The sequence below is a fragment of the Petromyzon marinus genome, chromosome 37 (genome assembly GCF_048934315.1).
Source record: "Petromyzon marinus isolate PM22_M1 ecotype Great Lakes invasive population chromosome 37, UKy_Petmar_22M1.pri1.0, whole genome shotgun sequence".
In the NCBI taxonomy this organism is placed as follows: Eukaryota; Metazoa; Chordata; class Hyperoartia; order Petromyzontiformes; family Petromyzontidae; genus Petromyzon; species Petromyzon marinus.
Genome location: NC_133703.1, coordinates 18,888,460 through 18,911,192, shown reverse-complemented (window position 1 = coordinate 18,911,192; position 22,733 = coordinate 18,888,460). Strand labels below are relative to the sequence as shown.

Here is a 22,733-nt window from a genome sequence, read left to right as displayed (position 1 = left end):
ATGATAATGTCGATGCTGCTGATGCTGCTGTTGATGCTGGTGATGCTGCTGATGATATGTCGATGCTGCTGCTGTTGTTGTTGAAGCGACACGACGGGGCGACGACTCACCGGCAGAGTCGTCCGCGTCCATGGCGGTGAGTCGGTTCAGAAGAGGCTCGCCGCGTCGCCCAGCCACGGTTCTCGCTCTCTCTGCCCGCACCACTGAGAGTCCCGGTTCCCTCCTCGCCCCCACCCCCACAACCCTCCGCCACCCCCACCTACAACAACCCCCTCCTCCACCTCCCGTAACCTCCATCCACCCCCCCAATCCAGTAACCCCACCCAATCCCCCGCGATCCCCACCCTCAACCCCCCCTCCCCACAACCCCTCCCACCCAATTCCTCGCAATCCTCATCCTCAGCCCCCCCACCCTCACCCCCCCCACAACCCCTCCCACCCAATTCCTCGCAATCCCCACCCTTATCCCCCCACCCTCAACTCCCCCCACCCTCACACACCCCCCCACAACCCCTCCCACCCAATCCCTCGCAATCCCCATCCTCAGCACCCCCACCCTCAACTCCCCCACCCCCCCACAACCCCTCCCACCCAATCCCTCGCAATCCCCACCCTCATCCCCCCCACCCTCAACTCCCCAACCCCCCCCCCACACCTCCTCCTCCACCCACCAACAAACCCCCCACCCCATACCACCAGCACGGCCAACCACCCAAACTCCGCCCAGCTCAATCGCGATTGGCCCAACAGACGCTCGGAAACTGCGCGTCGCGGGCCAATCGCAGCGCGTCGCTGCCGCGCTACCCCCACCCCCTCCGGGCGAGACGCGATTCTGATTGGACGAGACAGACGTAGTAATTTGCATATCAGTAGCGTGAAGGGATACGGGACAGCCATCTTACGTAGGGATTCAATTTGCGTAAACAACTTTTAACGCACGAAATTCCGTAGTTTGTTTGTTAAGATTCAACAGAATGACATCAGACACCTGTGATGACCCGTGTATACGGAGAGGCTCGCGTGCAGCGGGTGCTGGGTGGATTCTAACATCGCGTGGATCGCTAGAGACGACCACGGCATGGAAAAGGTCTTCATCCAGCAGTGGATTGACCGTGGCTGACGATACTGAATGGCGTGACCGCGCCGATGAACAAGAAGCACCTCGTTACCTCTCGGACGCTAAGCGTGGTTGCGCCTGGATAACGCATTGATGGGCGACCACAATGCATACCGATTTATCATCATGGACTCGCATAGAGACCCATAGACTCACACAGAGACCCATAGACTCACATAGAGACCCCATAGACTCACACAGAGACCCGTAGACTCACACAGAGACCCATAGACTCACACAGAGACCCATAGACTCACACAGAGACCAAGAAACTCACACAGAGACCCATAGACTCACAGAGACCCCATAGACTCACACAGAGACCCATAGACTCACACAGAGATCAAGAAACTTACAGTCTCAGAAACTGACAGGCTCACAGAGACCCATAGACTCGCACAGAGACCCATAGACTCACATAGAGACCCATACCCACACAGAGACCCATAGACTCACACAGAGACCCATAGACTCACACAGAGATCAAGAAACTTACAGTCTCAGAAACTGACAGGCTCACAGAGACCCATAGACTCACACAGAGACCCATAGACTCACATAGAGACCCCATAGACTCACACAGAGACCCGTAGACTCACACAGAGACCCATAGACTCACACAGAGACCCATAGACTCACACAGAGACCAAGAAACTCACACAGAGACCCATAGACTCACAGAGACCCCATAGACTCACACAGAGACCCATAGACTCACACAGAGATCAAGAAACTTACAGTCTCAGAAACTGACAGGCTCACAGAGACCCATAGACTCGCACAGAGACCCATAGACTCACATAGAGACCCATACCCACACAGAGACCCATAGACTCACACAGAGACCCATAGACTCACATAGAGACCAATAAACGCACAGTCTCAGAAACTGATAGACTCACATAGAGACCCATAGACTCACATAGAGACCCATAGACTCACACAGAGACCAAGAAACTCACATTCTCAGAAACTGACAGGCTCACATAGAGACCCATAGACTCACATAGAGACCCCATAGACTCACAGAGACCCATAGACTCACACAGAGACCAAGAAACTCACAGTCTCAGAAATTGATAGACTCACATAGAGACCACATAGACTCACATAGAGACCCATAGACTCACACAGAGACCCATAGACTCACACAGAGACCCATAGACTCACACAGAGACCCATAGACTCACACAGAGACCCATAGACTCACACAGAGACCAAGAAACTCACAGTCTCAGAAACTGATACGGCTCACATAGAGACCCATAGACTCACATAGAGACCCCATAGACTCACACAGAGACCCATAGACTCACACAGAGACCAAGAGACTCACACAGAGACCCATAGACTCACACAGAGACCAAGAGACTCACACAGGGATCAAGAAACTCACAGTCTCAGAAACTGATACGGCTCACATAGAGACCCCATAGACTCACACAGAGACCCATAGACTCACACAGAGACCAAGAGACTCAGTCTCAGAAAGTTATACGGCTCACATAGAGACCCCACAGACGGATTCACCGACAAAAGGATGGAGCGATGGGCGAAATGAGGTGGGGGATATTTCCCCAGCATTTGGGTAGTTACAGACGCACAGGTTTAACAACAACAACAACAGCGGCGGCGGTGGTGGTGGTCCTGTATTATTTCCCAATGAGCTTCACTGCTTAGGGGATCGGAGATGTTAGCGACCTCGCGTGGTGTGCAGGAGGTCGCTGGTTCGATCCCGACTCTTGACGCCTGCTTTATATTTGGAGTTTGCGTCTCTCTCTCTCTCTCTCCCCCCGTGGCCGTGTGGATTTTTCTCCCGGGTACTCCGGGTTTTTCCCTCCTACATTTAGACGTGTATTTGGCTGCTATACATTTCCACATGATAAGCCACTTCGTTGAGATGTAGTTTGTGGACAGGTCGATTTAATTTAAAAGAGCAATGCAGCTCAGTGCGCCTTACCTGGTAAAAAATTATATATTTTGAAAAATGTCCCGCCTTCTTGTCTCGAATGCTAAGGGGCCGTCCATAAATGACGTCACGCACCTGGGGAGGGGGGGGGTCAGACATTTGTGACGATGTGTGACGATGTGTGACGAGGGGGGGGCGGGGTTTGAGAAATGTGACGTCACATCACAATGCGCAACTTTAAATAAACATAGACAACACGTTCTACTTAATTAAATAGACTTTTTAACAAATGTTTTCTCCTACAACTTCAGAGTGCAGCGCCACTTTAAATACACACTACAATGACAATAGTTAAAGCGATTTGAAGCATGTTTCATTTTTTTTGGGGGGGGGGGGGCAGAGCTTTGTGACGTCATATTTGAGGGGGGGTTTAACTTTTTGTGACGCCGTGTGACGAGGGGGGGGGGGTCAAAAATCGTCCCAAATCGCGTGACGTTTTTTTTATGGACGGCCCCTAAGCAGATTTAAGCCTGGATAGGGTTGGCTGAGGTCACCGCAGCCCTCTGCTGACCAACCCACACAAAGTCTGACCATACGGGCTGGTAGTTCGCTTAGTCTGTCAGGGTCAGGGGTCGCAGAGAGTTTCGTTACCTAGTTGGCTCGGTGCTAAGGGCTACAGCAGTGGTATTTAAATGTTCGGCATTCGTTTTACGCGTGTGTTAGTCACGCGTTCGCCTCGTGTGTATCAGTGTGTGTTGGTAAGGCATGTGTCATGTTATGCGTGAGTAAGGCACGTGTTTATTGTTGTGCATCGGTGAATTGTCTCACTACGTGGTTCCTGAGCATTGTTCCATGCACCATTCGGCATTCGTCCTGCACGGTATCCACGCCGCAGCCTTCGCCTTGCCCTCAGCAACTCAACCCGCGCCCTGGAGTGTCATTGGCTAGCTTGTTAGGGTTAGTGGGTAAAGTTTAATTGGCTAATACATTTAGGTACGAAAATGGGCACAGATTTCGCCTCCCTCTCACATATGTTTGTAAGTATTTGCGTCCACATTTAATCAGGCACACGGTCTCCCTTCTGGGAGCGCATACATTTCAGCAGTATTGGATCAACGCAAGCAAACCTCGGATTGGTTTAGACATTCAGTGTCTCGTCAGCACAGTCAGCCTTACTTGAACCTTTCCTGGTGAACTGTCAGCTGTTTATAGACAGGGACTGCCTTGGCATGTAGTGTCTTATCAGCAAAGTCATGCTTGCTTGAACCGATGCTGTTAAGGTTCGGGCTAGATTTTGATTGGCTAATCTGGGCCACGACCTGACAGCTGACCCTGTTCTACTTCTTTCGCACTGTACGTAAACAACTGTGCCACTCGGAGGTGCGGGGGAAGGACAACACACGGAATGAGTTTTCAATCTAGATTTCAAAGCGCATGGCTCCTCCAGTGGCTTCCTGCCATCGGAAGAGCGTTCCAGACGGCTGTAGAACAGCGCCTGAAAGCGCGCGTTGCGGCGTCCGTCTTTGGTTCGATGGTTCGCCAGAAGCCGCCGCGAGGATGACGGGAGTTCGCGCGATGGTTTTTTTTGCGCCTTGACGAGATCACCGAGGCTATTGTGAATTATTTGCGGCGAGCACGTTGTGTCTATTCGGCCTAGTCACTTGCAATTCACGTTTTCGGTATTGATGTTCGCAGCACTGACATAGAGAGAGAAAGAGGGCGGGGGGGGGGGGTGGGAGAGCTTTTGGAAAGCAGGAATTCGCTGACGAGACCGGTTCTTTGGGATTACGCGTGAGAACGAGGAAACACATGTTTTGGTTAATATATGAAAGAAAAAAAAGCTAAAGGACACCGCTAATTCCTCAACATTAATTATAGATAGCCAACCATTGCCACCCTACCGCGAAAACGTGGCAGGGCCCTCCTGAAAAGGAGTCCTTGAGACCCAGCGAGACTTTCCTGGCTGAACGAGCTTAATAAAAACGAAAAATAGAGAGATCTTAAAGACCGGCACAAAGGTGGCCGGGGTGGGTGGGTGGGGGGGGGTGAACAGAAGTGTGCCGGGGTGGTACTGAGCTGGGAGCGTGAGAAAGTCCGACAAGGTCTTGGGACTCCCGTGTGAGCGCCTTTCCTCCCTTGCTTCTCTCCTCGTCATCCTTTCTGCGCCCCTTCCCTCCCCTCCCTCCCTCCCTCGTCCTCGGCTCGCTCAGCAGAAAGCATCGTTCACACGAGAGGACATTCCTGGCGAGGCTGGCTGGTGGATAACTCTTCACCGCACGCTCGCATTTGTCAACCGGGGGGGGGGGGGGGGGGGGTTGGGGCGGAAATGTTGCGGCGCTGTCTTGTTTAAGCTGCAAGTCCCCGAGTGAAGGGGGACATTGTGTAACACGTGGACTTCGACTCAGCGTCTCTGCCATTGCAGAGAATAGCGAAGTACATTGAAATGACAAATCACTGGAGTGCCTACTCTTTGATTCTTTCGGTAAAGTCACGTAGGTAGAAAAATAATCATAGATCACGAGGTTTCGATCGCCACACCAGCAATGGTCTCTCCCACCTGAAGACGAGTGCTTGTGTGGCGATCGAAACGTCGTGATCTATTATTATTATTTTCTACCCACGTGACTTTACCGAAAGAACCAAGGAGTATGGATTCCCGCAGTGACGAAAGCTTCAAATCAAGATTAAATCACTGGAGATTAAGGTCAGAACCAAAATGCCAAAAGTGTGAGGTTTTATTCTGCACAAATGAGCAAACGAGGCATCGCTGCGCGCCTCTCGTTTTTCAGCCCCGGGCCAGTGGTGGAAATTCCACGCTACTGTGACGGGCGCGAGTACTCCCATAACATAACCATTGTTGAATTCTCCACTCAATTTTAAACTTGAATAAGAGGTTTGGTCTTTTTAGGTCACTGCTGGGTTCAGTGCGCTTACCAGTGCGCCACCGCTACACCCCCCTACCTTCATTAAAGTTGCTACAACTTTTCCGACGATGGAGAAGCAGCCCTCCCCTCACTCCCAGGCCAGCCGGTCTGGCTGCTCCCCCCCCCCCCCCCCCCCAATACCGCACATCGCTCAGGGTAAACAACTCGGGCACTTCCTTCCTTCACCGTTAAACATTTACCCGCCGTGCATGGGCGTCAACTCACTGCAGCTCAATGGCCAGAGCAAGGCGGAGTGGAGTGGAGTGGGGGGGCCCAAGTAGGTATTTCAAATTAACGTCACAAAACAACTTGAAAAGTACGGTCTGTTCCTCCTATGACGCGTGTTTTTCATAACGCGAATATTGTATATAACGCGATTAATGTATTAGGGAACACATTTTTGTTTGTTTCGTAATGCGCGCGTCGAAATAAGCGGGTCACGCGGCTGCCACTGCGTAGCGTCATCATCGCACAGGGCATTGGGATTCTGCTGGATGCTTCTGGATGCTTCCCAGCTCAAGGTCGGACCGGAATGGAGTTGGAGCCAGAGACCTGCGATTTGTCGGAGGACAAAAAGAACGAAATAGCACTCAAGTAAAAATGCATCTCTTGGCGAGTTACATTGAGTCCATGCTACAGACAGACGGGCAGGGCGAATGCTTTAACGTTTACCAACCAACCGAAGTTGTTTGAGAGCGTCAATGCAAAAGAAAATAAAGACATACCAAAAAAAAACACGTACTTGGGTCCGTCAAAATGAAGAGTCAATCCCGGAGCGGACGATCCGACACAAAGGCAGTGGAAAACTTCAGAGTGCCGGGCTAAACCGGGGCAGCACCAGCACGTGACGTGGAGACGCAAGCGATTTTCAATCTTTTATCTTTGTAACTTTTTTGTGACTTTATTGGGCCCTCAATACCACCCCCTCCCCACCCCCCCCCCATTAAATGCAGGACCCGGTACATCCATCCCACGTTGCTTTAGGCACACACGACAGCGCCAGCGGAGTGCAAGCTGACTGCAGAGCGATGGCTATGAAGAGGAGGAGGAGGAGGAGACCAAGTATTGTGACCTTGACTTACTTTCGGCACCTAAAAATCACCTCAAGTCAGCCCAGGTCTTTCAAAGCTGCGCGGGTGCCGTGCAGCGGAATTAAAGGTCACGCGCACGTGCACGCGCGCGCGCACACACCGCCGGAGCAAGATCTCGATACGAATCAGTTCCTTCCACCCAAACACAGGCCCCGATTCCCAGACTGTCAGGGTTAAACCAGGACAGGTGGAAAGGCCGACCACAAAGCACCTAAGCGTGCGGTGCTTGGTTGACATTTTGACTCTCGTGTCAAGCTTTAATACGGCCGCTGTGCGTAATGTATTTGCGTCCGCACAATGCACTTCGCACGCAAAGTGCACCCTAACCCTGCCGCTACAAGCGCCGACGAGGTGATAGAACATCGTGCTTGTGCCGAATAGAGTGTTTGGCTGCTAGAAATGTCCACATGATGAGAAGCCCACTTCGTTGAAAGATCATTTGTGGCCAGGTGGCTTCTGAAAAAGAGCTACATAACTCAGTGGGCCTTACCTGGTTAAAAACAAAGTGTATAGTGTGTATCGTGTAATAACTCTCCCACGTGTTTTCGGGCTGCACTGCGTGCTGTTTGGCATGTTGTCCGACGTTTCGCCCAGCGTGCTGCGTCATGGAGGGATTTGCCACTCGTTTGCCAAAAGTGGATAATGGGACGATTGTTGCGTTTCCCAATTAAGTGACGTGCAAGAAACCTTTAAAATTGGATACATTTGGACCGCGACGCTGGCACACGCTGACCTCTTCCTTGAATGACATCACGGGATCTTCAACGCCCAATGCGAAACAGACGGCCCCGCAGCATGGCACGCGTAATGCACCCGCAGTGTTAACCGGGGCGACCCGCCGGTGTCTAATCCGCGAACCCCCTGCAACAAATGGCAGACGTGCTAGCCCCCAGCACAACTCACCACACTTTTTTAGACTTGGGCTCAGTACCGGATGATGCTAGTGCTGGGCCTGTACGTGTGTGAGTCCATGTATGTTTGTGTGGGAGTCTATGTGTGTCAGTGGATGTGTGTATGGCAATGTGTGTATGTGTGTGAGATTCCACGTGTGTGTGTGTGCGTCGATATGTGTGTGTGTAAGTTCATATGTCTGTGTGCGAGTCTATGTGTGTGTGAGAGTCGATGTGTGTCTGTAAGTCGATGTGTGTGCGTGGGTCCATGTGTGTAAGTCCCTGTGTGTGTATCTTAGTCGATATCTGTCTTTGTAAGTCCATATGTGTGTGTGTGTGTGTAGGTCAATGTGTCTGTGAGTCTATGTATGTGTGTGTGCGAGTCCATATGTGTGTGTGTGTAAGTCTATGTGTGTGTGTGAATCCATGTGTGTGTGTAACTCCATATGTGCGTGTCTAAAGTCGATGTCTGTCTGTGTGAGTCCATATGTGTGTGTGTGTGCGTGTAAGTCGATGTGTTTCTATGTGTGTGAGTCGATGTCTGTGTGTAAGTCGATGTGTGTGTCTGTCTTTTTCGCCCGGGCAACGCCGGGTACTTACCGCTAGTATGTTATAAAGGGGCCCTAATTAAAAAAAATACACAAATGTTTAACTTGCATAGTAAAGTAATTGCATTGTTTCATTTGCTCTACAGCCAGATAATACGACAAATCGCTAACCTTAAACACACAGTCGTTCATAAAAGTTGAAGGTGGTACATTACTACAGTAATAGAGGAAGTGCAGAATCACTGAACCGAAATTGATAGCTTGAAAGCATTTAGCGCGGGGTCCTTGAAAGTTCGGGGCCCGTAGCTGCATGTGCAGCTACTGCACATGTAGCTACTACACATGTAGTTACTGCACATGTAGCTACTGCACATGTAGCTGCTGCACATGTAGCTACAGCACATGTAGCTGCTGCACATGTAGCTGCTACACATGTAGCTACTACACATGTAGCTACTACACATGTAGCTGCTGCACATGTAGCTGCTGCACATGTAGCTACTGCACATGTAGCTGCTGCACATGTAGCTGCTACACATGTAGCTGCTACTAATGTAGCAACTACAAGTGTAGCTACTACACGTGTAGCGGCTACTAATGTAGCTACTACTACATATGTAGCGACTACATGTGTAGTAGCTACTACTAGCGTAGCTACTACTAATGTAGCTACTGCATGTGTAGCTACTGCACATGTAGCTACTACACATGTAGCTACTACTACACATGTAGTAGCTACTACACATGTAGCTACTACTGCACATGTAGCTACTGCATATGTAGCTACTACTGCACATGTAGCTACTGCATATGTACTGCATATGTAGTAGCTACTACATATGTAGCTACTGCACATGCAGTAGCTACTGCACGTGTAGTAGCTACTGCACATGCAGCTACTACATGTGCAGTCGCTACTTGTGCTACTGGGGTAATCCGGCACTGCTTGAGGCTCTGTGTTGCGCGCGCGGTGCACAACCGAGCGAGTCGGAGGGAAGTCTCCAAAGACGGCGCACAGCGCCCCCTTTTGGGAACTCCTCACAGGGGTCCAAGCTTCGCAGCGATCCCGAGGGTCGTCGTCGTAGGAGGAATTGCGAAGACTCCAAAGACATGGGCAGACTGTAAAGTTTCCTTCCCGCACGTGTCTCTCGATATAAAATATATATTTTTTAAATTTTCCCTTTAAACATCCCATCGTCCACGCGGCCTTCTGGAAGTGCATCTGAGCGGCAGTTGTGCAAGCAAAGCTCTGGACTGGTTTCGACGTTTAGTGTCTTATCGTAGTCATCATCATGATGAAGTCAGCTCTGCTAAAACCAATGATGACGGAACTGCCGTTTGTTTGTCGACAAGGACCCCCCCCCCCCTCCCTCTGTTCTATATATGGGTCACAGTTGCACGGTAGAACAATAATATACAGAACTATTACTCGTTGGTTCTTTCGGTAAAGTCACGTAGGTATAAAATTAAATAAAATTAATCACGCGCGGCATCTCTTGAGAAAGGTGAGCGACTCGTTCAGGTGAGCCCTTCTTGTCTCGCAGTCTGTTAAAAGCTCTAACAGATATGTGAACCCCCCCCCCCCCCCCCCCGTAGAGTCGGTTCAATATTGATATGAAGCTTTAATTTTCTACCTACGTGACTTTACCGAAAGAACCAAAGAGTATGGATTCCTGCAGTCACGAAAGCTTCAAATCAATAATACACAGAACTATCGCCCGCAACGTTGTGGAGAATATAACAAAATAAATAAGCATACAATTCGCATTCTTCCCACATCCGTCTCTCCACGTGACCCAATGCGTGCACGCTGGTAGCTCATCCAATCACCAACCAGGGCTCAAGCCCTGCTTTAGCTTCGGAGATCCGATGAAGAGATGACCAAGAAAAACGCAGCAAACATTCGTCAATAAGCCGACAAAACAGCACGCAGAGAGGCCAGAGAGGTAGTGCGGCCGATGTACTGCGTAGAAGGGCCATTGTCCGAAACGTCGGTCATGGTATACTTTTCTTGTTGAGGTCACACACGGTGTAATGGACGAATGTGTTGAGTGAGTTGTTGTTGTTGTTCACTGTGCTTGTGCACAACTGTCAACGCACCTCCGGTTTCCCCGCACCTCCGGTTTCCCCGCACCTCCCATCAGCACGGTCGGCTAGGTAGGGTGCGAAAGAAGTTCAGCATACGTACAGCAAGCGAATAATGTGTTTAACGTTGCCGAGGTCGGCTGAGATTCCCGACGCATTGCGGGTGAGTGAAATCACAGGTGGTGAATCTCACGCGGAGTGCTGAATGAAGGAACGAGGGACAGGGGATGTACGTAAATCAAAACCATTTTAATATACTGTAAAAAAAAAGAGAAATATTTTCCTTGCAGCCACATTACATTTTTGTTAACAACACCTGAAAACCGGCAAATCTGACACGTTAAAACAGTAGTTTACCAATAACTGCGCGTGTGTAATTGAGCTCTTTTGAAAAATGTAAATCTCAAATGCGTCGTCTGGTTTCTCGCTTGCCGATTGTTCGTGAGCTTGCGACTTCGCTGCTAACGAGCGGTGCGCAGCGGATGCTTCAGGCACCGAGAATTGGCCCGACACCTTGGTTAACACACCTGGCACGATTCTAGAGAAATGCGATTCAACAATGGGTCCCTCCGTCAACCTCCTACAGTTTTGCAGCGGTTCCCGTACGCTCGGGTGCAAGGGCCGTTCCTTGCTTGCCGCCAGTACAATCACGCCACAAGTCAAAACAATTTTGAAATTCTGAAATAACGTTACAAAAAACAACTAACGGCCCCATTGACTTGTATGAACACCCAGCTATAGTCTATGAAATACCTCTTGTTTTCCACCGGCACATCCGAGCCGAGCCAGCGCGAGGCCCTCGTGGTACGGGTGTTTTTTTCCCCACCTGGCTATCTGCTGTGCTGAACCAAAAACACAGGGTGGTCACGGGGGTATCGCAACGTCAAGCGTCAAGCACGACCGTCAGCGGCACGGTTCGGCTTCTGTAGTGGGGTGGAGGCGGGGGGGGGGGGAACTCTTTGGGAGCTTTCCCCGGTGGCACAGGGCTGGCTCGGCACGGCTCAGTTGTGCGGTGGAAAAAAAAGAGGTATAGAAAGGCTCTGGCCTGAGTCTTAACTAAATTGATCGGTTGAACTCTTGATGTAGAATTGTGAATTTGGTGACCCAAAGGGAGTTTCAAGCACTCGATTGCTCAACACGTCACCGCCAATGGAGGCAATGCTTGTTGCCAAACGTTAGTATTATATACAATCAATATTTCAATCAACATAGAGTAAAATAGTACTGCGTAGGTTTTCCTGGTTGTGCTGTGCGGCTCCGACGTGTTTTCGTGGTTAGCCCGCGCGTCGTTCGGCACAATGCCTGACCTTTCGCTCCACGCGCCACCGAAGGAGATCCTGGCACGCGGGCCGAAACGTCGGGCCTCGCGTCGAACTCGTGCTCGGCACGACCGGACAAACGCATCGGGAGAGCTAGAGTAGTGGGACGCTCCTGAACATTCGAACTTGGACCGTGTCACATTATTAAGGTCACACGTAGGCTCTCGAAATGAAATGGCTAAAATAAAATAAAAACATGCAAAGGTTCGATTGTTCTCTTGGTGCAAGCTGCTACGACTCAATCTAATTCGAACCCCGTATATATATAAACTAAGCATCGCCATCGTCGCAGCGCCGAATGTTTTCCACGCGGCGTTTAACATACAACGCTCAAATGGCCCCTGGGGATACAAGTTAATAACCGGCGCCTATTAAAGTTCCACAAAGAGATACGGGACAAACGTGATTACAGTGCTCTATTATATTGCAAACCCATATTAAAAAAAAAATTTAACAAAAATAATTGGCGACGAATTGTCTTTAACAATGGCAACTGTTAGCACATACGACGACGGTACGCGCACACAGACACGCGCACACAGACAGGCGCACACAGACACGCGCACACAGACACGCGCACACAGACACGCACACACAGACACGTGCACGGGAACACGCGTGCCCACAGAAATAACTCTCGACTCGTCCAAATGGCAGCAACGATTAAGGAGTCGGGACCGTAGTCCCGACTCCTTAACCGTGGTCGTCGCGAGGGAACGGCGACACGGGAGGCACGCGACTACGCGCGCACCCCGGCACCACCAACAGCCCCGTGCCTCCTCACGCACGCGGACAAATCGCGTCGCTGGCAGCGAGTCGTCAAACCCCCTCGACTCGAGCAGGTGGCCCGTGACCGGTCGTAGCCAAAGGGAGAGGAATACTCGAGGCGGTGTGCCGGCCCCGCAGGCAATATTTTACGGGCGGTTTTATTTTTTCCGCGTCTCCGGAAGACTCGTTCGGGTGGGTGGCCTCGTGACTAGTTAGCCGCCGCAGACTGCAGCGAGAGGTTGTACGCTGAATTTGGTGTGCCGGCTTGCTTGCAGAAATGTTTTCCGAGCCGCCGACGTATTGGGAGTCGGCGGTACGTTGGGCTCGTGGCCACGGCGAGCGGCAATGCTGGACGCGTGTTGGAGTGCCAGATCGTCACCCGAGGCAGAGCCAGCTGACGTGAAAGCGCCAGTCGCCACGCCGTTCGTGCGCGCAGGCAAAGGTGCTCGCCCGCTCAAACCAACTCGGCCACTTCCTTTAAAATTACGAGGAACTCATCGGACAGAAATATGTGGGGGGGGGGGGGGGGTGGGGGGCGCAGGCTGGAAACAAATAACGGTTATAATTATTTTTACCGAAGGTTATTTCTAGATAGGAAATAAAAAGTGCAGTTGTGACCCAATGGCTTAATTTCTGCTGGGTACGACAATATCTTGGCACCTGGCACACCGCAGCACCCAGCACACCTGTCGCACATCTCCCTCGCCCGGTGCGCAAGGTCGTGGGTTCCATCGTGGACCCTGGCGATGCCTCTTGTTGTATAGTTGGAATCCGCGTGTTCTCTCTCCCCCCCCCACCCCCCCCCACGGTGGTCGTAGTGTGGATTTTCTCCTCCAGGTCCCGCCAGTTTTGGCCCCCACCCCACCCCTCAACATTTAGAATCAACGTGCGTTTAGATTATTTGGCCGCTACTATATAACTTCCCACGTGCGATGACGATGATACCGGCCACTTCTGTGAGGAGTAATTACGAGTGGACCAGGTAAAGCAGTGGACTTAACCTGGTAAAATAAGAAAAATCACAATTCGAGTTACTTTTAGAATGTGTTCCTAGATAGCACCCCGGAAAAATTTCAAAGACATTCATTACAACATTAGGTGGGAGGGAGGGGGGGTGAGCAGGGGGGGGGGGCTCACGAAACCTGGAGTTTTGGATCTGTCTCAGAAACCGACGCTCACCGTTGCACAAAAACGCGCTACCCCTCCCAGACAGAGGCGATTAAAAACGATCGCGAAAACCACGACATCTGCCACAACCACCTCCACGACCACCCTCAGGACCACCGTCACGACCACCGCCAGCTCCATGACTGCCTCCACGACCACCTCCCCTATCACCTACATGACCACGGCCACGGCCACCTCCACGACCACGGCCACCTCCACAACCACCACCACCACCACCGCACATGCATCACCACTCATGCATTTGTTCTCACGGCCAAACGGAACGGCCTTTAGAAGAAAAAAAATGTCGTTGGCGATCCTTGCGACAAAAAAACGATTCAAGCGAGTTGGACTGCTGCCGTGCTACGAACCCAACGCTGCGCTAGCGCCAACAGAAATGGTTCGGACCGACTCCCGAGCCCGGGGCTGGCATCAAGGCCACGCTCGATTCCGCGGGTGCAACGGTTACAGCAATCGTCCCCAGCGATCGCAGCCAGGCGGCTTCCCGTTGGAACAAAAATATTGCCGCCCCAAAATCTGAACAAATCGAAATCGCCGCCTCCCTCCCCCGCCGTGGTAAACTGAGACGGCAGCTTCCAATCGAACGAGAGACGGCACACGTCGGAGGCGGCAGGACGTGACTGCACGACGTCACGTCGCTTCGAGTCCGGTGCGCGAGTGGGATGTTGACGGATGAAAGGGGAAGCCGCCCTCCTGATTTAGAGCGTCTCCATTAAGCAAGGCTTACATTGCAATACACCGGCATAAACCGAGTGACCGGCAATGATGCGCTGCATAATGGGATGACCGTCACTGCATCCCGTCGGCCAGCAATTAGGCAAAGTCGCTCGCGGTTTAACGCGCTGGCCGGCAAAGGATCGCCCCGAAAATCGGTAGTCGTGGATCGCGTTAGGCTTGTGGAGCCCTCACGAGCCTAACGCGGCAGACCTCTAAATACGCGGCTTCCATTTGGAGGTTTAATTCAGAGGCTCCTAACGTCGGCCTGTCCGTCGTGGCACTGAACGTGGCCTCCGACGAACGCGGGAGGCCGCGGTTTCGCGAGGGACGCTGCACGTTCAAGGGGACGGGCGAGAGAATTGGGGACGCACCGTCCCCCGTGTGACTCCGGTGGAGGGGGATGGACAGGCGGCGGTGACGAGGTTTCTAGATGGGGCCCCCTCTTGAAATAAATCGCCCGACACCTCCGGTGGAATGCCACGAGTTAGCGCCGTGGTTAGGGTCGCACACCTCCGGCGTACAGAGCACCGGGGACGTGCCAACGGGGGGACAAGGCGGCGTCGCGACAGCGGACGCGGTGAGGGGGCGAGACTATGCGGCGAATGCATCGCCGTCCTGCGCGGTGCATTTATTTGGCAAACTGACAAAACGTCCCGGCGGAAGATTCCCCGAGGACGGGGGCTACCTCGTCAACGAGAGGGACGGCGGCGCCGGGGCAACCGTGGCGGGTGGCGACCCAAGCTGTAACGCGGGGGGGGGGGGGGCACGGGGCTTGGCAGGCGACAGGCCGAACGTGCAAAGAAAACGCGGCTCGTGTCGCTAGACGAGATACCGGAGCCGAAACGCTCTCACAAGGTTTCGCCCCAACTCGGTCTCAATTCTCAGACGGGTCATCGTTCCTGCGCTCTCCACTCTTAACCAATGCCTCCACTCCCCCCCGCCCCCCCCGCCAAGGCAAATTAATCCTTGTGCCCACTCATCACCGGGCTTCCCCAGCACCTCCCGTTAGCACGGTTGGCTACGTATGGCGCGAAAGAATCTCAACATACGTGTATGACCAGCATGCAACAGTAGGCCCAATTATTCTCTGGATACTCTTTCTAGAGCTCCCTCTGGTGGAACCTCTTGCAGGGGGGTTGCTCCTTTAACCTTTGTAGATTTTAATTAATTCAAACACCACATTAGCTGGATGCTCCACAAGCAAAACAAATCCGTCTAAATTAACCCGCCACCCCCCCCCGCCGCGTCCGGATCATTACGTTGCGATGGAAAACGTTAAAAGGTGTTTTCACAGCAGGTGAAGGAGAGGGTTTACACTACCGCCAGTGTCTGTGTGTGTGTGTGTGCACGCGTGTGCGCTGCGTCACACCACGTCACACCGAATCTACCGTAGTCCCCGTGCAATCTTCCACAAGCGGGTGATCCCTTCCCCCACCTCCCCTTCTTTAGATACAGCCCAAAGCAAAGAGCAGGACGAAAGACGTAAAAATAACAAATAACCCGCGGCAAAAAGACGGACAGGTGGCAGCGGTTAAAGTTACATTTTTAAAAACGTCGTGTGTAACAAAAACTACGTGGGTCTGCTCTGACCGCAAAATTAGCAGAATATTACTTCGCTCCGATAACTGCACCGTGGCAGACGCTGCTTCCGGCGGTGTCTTTACTTCCAACCTGGCCAGAGTGACGCCGTCTCTGCGTTATTGCGCTTTTACAGCATTGGGCACCGAATGGGTCACGAATGAGATTTGAGCGCTTGCGTGAGCGTACACGTGCGGGTGCGTGCACACGCACGCGCGTCAGTACATTCGAGCGTGTGCGTGCGGTGCGGTGCGAGCGTACGGGACTGCGCGAGCGTGCACGAGATCCGCACATCGGCGCGCGCAACGACGGCGTGTCAGTGAACGTGCGTGCGCATGCGAGGCCGTGCAGCGAGTGTCAACGTGCGCGCGCGTGCGCGTGTAGGCGCGTATGTGTGCGTGTAGAGTTCCCCCCCCCCCCCCACCCCCCACCCCCCCCCCACCCCCCTGCATGGACACGTAGAGAGCGCGAGCGAGAGACGAGGAGAGTTGGGGCGTGCGCCGCGCGTGGCCTTGCCCTCCCACCCCTCCGCGAGCACGCCACTACAGCAGCTTGCACTTCTTGGAGGAGCTCCTGACTGGCGGGGGGCAGAGCACGGCGCGGATCGCCTCGTCAAACACCGTCTTCAGTCCCCGCTGGGTCAGCGCCGAGCACTCCAGGTACTTCACGCTGCCTGCTCACGCGCACAAAGACAAAGGTGCCCACCACCCCCCCACACCGAGACCCCGGATAGCCGTTTAACAAACTGTTGGGCGGTGTTGGCGAACTCCTGTTGAGGGCCGGCGAGGCACACGGGGCGGTGGGTGGCCAGCACCGCACAACCGGTCCACCATCGTCAACCCCAGTGCTGATGTTCACACACACACACACCGGTCACTCATTTAAGGCTGATTTGACCTAGGGGAAGGGCTCCCAGGGGACCGGTTCGGAAATATGCCGGAGAGCGGGAGTCGAAACTCGGCTCGCCGGGTTCGTGTCGCGGTGGGCTCACCGCGACACCGCCGCCGCCGCCGCACCCCCTCCGCGCGTCGCGCCGAGCGTCCTTCGGCACCGCGTCTGGTGACGTGTCGCTGCGCGTGCCGGGAGCCTGCTCCCTGGAGGCTCCCGAGTCACCGTGGCACGCTCCGCCACTTCTTGCAGCGGCACAAGCGCCCGAGTTCCGTCATTAACGCAAGGTTAAGGTGCAGCCCTGCAAATTGCTTCCTCGGGCCGCTGCTGGTGGAAGAGCCTCCACTGCTGGCAGCTGCAGAGAACCCCCTCTAAAAGGTTGCTTGGCCTACTCTTCCACGCTAGCCAGACCTTCTCGGGACGAAGGTGAGAGTACCCGCACTTGACGGCACCACACGCCGACGTGGCGATCGACTCTGCCGGGTGGACAGAGGTGGTGGTGGTGGTGGTAAGGGGATTCAAGAAACTTTCACCAAATGGAACCGGCGGCCTCGGGGCGGCACCTCTGAAGGGGGCACGCGGCGCAGCGTCAACACCGCCGATACGGCTACGGAGGCAGATCGTTGTTTTGTCGAATCGCGCGCACGTACCTGCGCGCGATTCAACGACACATCCTGTCCACTCCTCGGTGAGCAACTCGAGCGTTGCGAGGATCGCGGCTATGATGCGGCTGGGGGAAGCGAGGTGGCCGGGAGTGGGCACGCAGTGAGCCCACCGCGCCACGTCCTGACGGGGGATCGCCAGCGCATTGTGAACAACGAAATGGCGGACGGTGGCCATGAACTATTTAAAACTATTTTGTTTGTTTTAGCAGGTAAGGCGTACTGAGCTATATATATATGCGTAGCTCTTTTTTCAGAAGCGACCTGGCCGCAAATGATAGCTCAACAAAATGGCTTATCGCGTGGCAATTTAGAGAAGCCAAACACTCTAAAACACACGTTTCTAAATGTGGACGGAAAAACCGGAGGACCCGGAGAAAAATCCACACGACCACGGGGAGAGAGAGAGACACGCAAACTCCAAATATACAGCAGGCGTCAGGGTCGGGATCGAACGCACGACCTTCCGTATACCAGGCGAGGTAGTTAACATCCCGCCAGTGTGGCGCCCTTTGACATCGACGATGACAAAACGCTTGTCCGCCCCAGGGCCCGTCCCAGGATAGTGGTTGAGGCAGTGACGTACCGATGTCTTTAGCCATGGCGAGCCCCTGAGGGTAGGAGATGGGGGCCAGCTTCTTGTCCTTGAGTCGCTCCGTGGTGTCCTTGTCGTCCCGCAGGTCCAGCTTGGTGCCCACCAGGATGATGGGGGTGTTGGGGCAGTGGTGTCGCACCTCCGGGTACCACTGCACAAAGACACACGGGCCTTATGGCAGGCTGTGGGGGCAAGCGCTGGTAGACAAACAGCCGACCGAGGCTGGAAAAGCGGACCAGGGGGGTATGGGATGGCCAGCAGCTCGCCCGGCCGCCATTGTCTCCGCAGTGCTGCAGTGCTGTTCTATACGCACTGCACCGGGACAGGCACCGATATTCGTCACCGATGTTGGGCGTGAGCAGGAATCGAACTCAGGTTGCCAGGTTCATAGGGCAGTGCGTTAAACACTACACCGCCGCTCCCCGTACCACTATATACACACACACACACGGGCGCAAACACTCTTAAACAAGGCTCCGATAATCAATGAGCTCTTCCTCGCTAATTACTTATTTGGAATAAACGAGGAGCAATATTTCCCTCTAAATGCAGCAGAATGCCCACATGCAGGCCGAGGCCTTCATCCAGCAGTGAATTGACAAAGGGTTGAAATGTATTATTATTACTTTTACTGTACGTCCTGGTGTTTAGTAGAATATCAATAGACTTTTCAAACACCCTTTTTATGGGTCGTCCGCGCGAAGACACTGGAATATTCGGTCAGATCTTATCTCTAGATCTGAATCCATGTGTTCTGTGTCCACACATCACCTACAAACATCTAAGGGCCATATCAAACGGAAGCTCCTGACCTATAGGTGTGACATGCCGACACAGTCGCGTATCCAACAATGTTGTGGGTGTCTCTTAGCCGTGAACAAAAACGCAGTGAGGTGTCTCTCGAACTCATCTAAACGGTCCGCGAGTGCTCGGGACACCCACGGCCACCTTCTGCCACCCGAGGCGACCCCCCCCCGCCGCACGTGGGCATGGACACACGGAGACGTGGAGGTTCGCCTGCCGGAACTTGCATCGACGTCGTCGCAGCAGCTATGCATCCCGCAGGCCCCGAGCACAACAGCCACCGCTGTGACTGCCCGCCCGCACCGCCCCTACCCGCTCAAAACGTCCATCTGCCAAACGGCTCCAGCGGCGCCGCTGAGTTTCTCTGCAGCAAGCGGTTTTGACAGGAATCGTGTGGTTTTGCTGGGGTTTTTGGACGGGTTAAAAATACTGCACCGCTTCCAGGAAATCGCTCGTTCCCCTTTCTGACAGACATCATGAAGTCTGAATCAAATGTTGGTGGAAACGACGGTAGAAGGGCGATGGGCGCGTCCACGATGGCAGTGATGACGACGATGATGACGATGATGACGATGATGTTGGCCGTGGAATCATGTCAAGGGTTCTTTTAGATAAAGCGTGGAGTGGGCCGAGCCGGAAACGTGCCTTCTACCCCGCAAGTGCACACACATCGCAAGTGGCATTGCGCCGTGGGACCGGCAGCTCGCTGCATATGGCCTCGAACACTTTCCAACTAAAGTTGAGAGCGTGTCTGTCCCGTCGGGTGTAACACGGGGGAGGGCACGATATCTCTCATGAAGATGATCCAATACGAATGAAACTTTCGTTAAAAAAAACCTTGCGTTGCTCGTTGGGATGTAACCCGGAGAAAAGCGGCCAAATTGATCAAAGGGTTTGGCAAATATTCCATTGACAAAACCCATCGCTGAAAGTATTCACCCTGGCAGTTGAGGCACACGCGCCTGCCCTCCCCTTTCGCCCTCCCCACACCGTGACCACGTGCGATGTCATCACGCGAAACCACGCCGATCCCCCCCCTGGCCCTTTGCTCTGGCGAACCATCGGACACCAAATATCCAGAGAGACACTCAGCAAGCTGCAGAGGAAGTGCATGCGTTTTATCGACAAACGCCAATGACCTCCTGTCAACCAAGATCTCGACAGTGAACCCCACCGTCGTTTCAAGTCCTGATCGCATCCCTTCTGAGATGAAGCTGCCGCTCCTTCTGCTGCTAGTCACCATCCTAGACGCTCACCCAGATCTGGAAGAACGCTGGTAAACAGCGCGGACGTCCAGAATAATAAACATCTCACTCGGGACCCAAACATCGCACCTCCTGAGTTTGGACATTGCTCGAAGACACTGGCGTTAACCATCAACGGCATCAGAACACCAGCAGGCCAATGCACACCATCTCCTCCATGAATGGAAAATTAAAGACACGAGCGACAATGCTGTGACTGTGGCCATGCAACCTAAGCCACGGACCGTGCAGTCAACCCACTGTGGTCTGCGTTCATTCACCGGAAGAGGAAAAGCAAAATGACACCAACTCTCCCTCTCTCTCCTGAAGCCCTCTCGTCGTGGACAGCAGCAGAACCTCGACATTGGCATCGAGCTCCTTGAATGACACTGCTGCTGCTGCGGGCACCGGGCGCGAGAACAGAACCACGTGACGTCTTGCGACACGCGAGATCGCCTACAAAAGGCTCACAGCGAAAGGCCTGCGCGCGGCCGTCAAACTGAAACGTTGCCGATTTTCATGCGGCGGCGTTGCTGGTTGGGGGTGGGAAGGAGAGGGGGTGGGGGAGAAAGGAGAAGTTGGGCAGCGCGAGAAGCAGAGAGCCAGCGGGGGGGGGGGGGGGGCAGGAGCCCTGCAGGCGCCCGCCACACACGACGTACGGTGCGAAACAAGTACACACAACATACACACGAGCACAGTGCGATTCTAATAATTATAATGCGAGTCTAATGCCGCACCTCCAATTAGCGCGGTTGGCTACGTACGGTGCGAAAGAAGTTCAACGTGCATGCATAATACATTTTAGTGTGACGATGCTGATGGTAACATACCAACTCCGGGTGACCCCCGACTTAGGACGGCTCGACTTGCGAGCCCCCGCCCGCTTTTACGACCTTTCTTAGAGTATTCAGACCCCCCCCAGTAACGACCAAAACTCATATCTACGACCGCCTAACGACTGCTACCGACGCCGAGTCGATTGGCGACGAGTCTACGCTTATCACGTTGCAGTGTATAGTATAGTGGTGTATAGTAGTGTAGTGTATAGTAGTGTAGTGTATAGTAGTGTAGTGTATAGTAGTGTAGTGTATAGTAGTGTAGTGTATAGTAGTGTAGTGTATAGTAGTGGTGTATAGTAGTGTAGTGTATAGTAGTGGTGCATAGTAGTGGTGTAAGGTAGTGGTGTATAGTAGTGTAGTGTATAGTAGTGTAGTGTATAGTAGTGTAGTGTATAGTAGTGGTGTATAGTAATATATAGTAGTGGTGTATAGTGTATAGTAATGTAGTGTATAGTAGTGTAGTGTATAGTAGTGTAGTGTATAGTAGTGTAGTGTATAGTAGTGGTGTATAGTAGTATAGTGTATAGTAGTGTAGTGTATAGTAGTGGTGTATAGTAGTGGTGTATAGTAGTGTAGTGTATAGTAGTGGTGTATAGTAGTATAGTGTATAGTAGTGTAGTGTATAGTAGTGGTGTATAGTAGTGGTGTATAGTAATATATAGTAGTGGTGTATAGTAGTATAATGTATAGTAATGTAGTGTATAGTAGTGTAGTGTATAGTAGTGGTGTATAGTAGTATAGTGTATAGTAGTGGTGTATAGTAGTATAGTGTATAGTAGTGGTGTATAGTAGTGGTGTATAGTAGTGTAGTGTATAGTAGTGGTGTATAGTAGTATAGTGTATAGTAGTGTAGTGTATAGTAGTGGTGTATAGTAGTGGTGTATAGTAGTGGTGTATAGTAATATATAGTAGTGGTGTATAGTAGTATAGTGTATAGTAATGTAGTGTATAGTAGTGTAGTGTATACTAGTGTAGTGTATAGTAGTGGTGTATAGTAGTGTAGTGTATACTAGTGTAGTGTATAGTAGTATAGTGTATAGTAGTGTAGTGTATAGTAGTGTAGTGTATACTAGTGTAGTGTATAGTAGTGGTGTATAGTAGTGTAGTGTATAGTAGTGTAGTGTATAGTAGTGTATAGTAGTGTAGTGTATAGTAGTGTAGTGTATAGTAGTGTAGTGTATAGTAGAATAGTGTATAGTAGTGTAGTGTATAGTAGTGGTGTATAGTAGTATAGTGTATAGTAGTGTAGTGTATAGTAGTGGTGTATAGTAGTGGTGTATAGTAATATATAGTAGTGTAGTGTATAGTAGTGTAGTGTATAGTAATATATAGAAGTGTAGTGTATAGTAGTATAGTGTATAGTAGTGTAGTGTATAGTAGTGTAGTGTATAGTAGTGTAGTGTATAGTAGTGTAGTGTATAGTAATGTATAGTAGTGTAGTGTATAGTAGTGTAGTGTTCAGTAGTGTAGTGTATAGTAATGTATAGTAGTGTAATGTATAGTAGTGTAGTGTATAGTAATGTAGTGTATAGCAGTGTATACTAGTGTAGTGTATAGTAGTGGTGTA

General features: G+C 52.1%; 2 protein-coding genes across 4 annotated transcripts in view; both read right to left on the bottom strand.

The window, feature by feature from the left end:
* The window catches only part of LOC116949536 (cytohesin-1-like), a 79,589-nt gene extending 79,355 nt beyond the window's left edge, over nt 1-234 (bottom strand). The window contains exon 1 of the mRNA XM_076072400.1: nt 111-234. Within this exon, the coding sequence (XP_075928515.1) occupies nt 111-132 (22 nt within the window). The 5' untranslated portion in view covers nt 133-234. The remainder of the gene's footprint in view (nt 1-110) is intronic.
* A 10,558-nt stretch (nt 235-10,792) lies between these two features.
* LOC116949553 (ras-related C3 botulinum toxin substrate 1-like) overlaps nt 10,793-22,733 on the bottom strand; it is a 30,149-nt gene continuing 18,208 nt past the window's right edge. For all 3 annotated transcript variants that reach the window (XM_032966976.2, XM_032966975.2, XM_076072391.1), the window contains 2 exons: nt 18,271-18,430; nt 10,793-16,807 (listed from right to left, as the gene is read on the bottom strand). In XM_032966976.2, the coding sequence (XP_032822867.1) occupies nt 16,677-16,807; nt 18,271-18,430 (291 nt within the window). In that variant the 3' untranslated portion in view covers nt 10,793-16,676. The remainder of the gene's footprint in view (nt 16,808-18,270; nt 18,431-22,733) is intronic.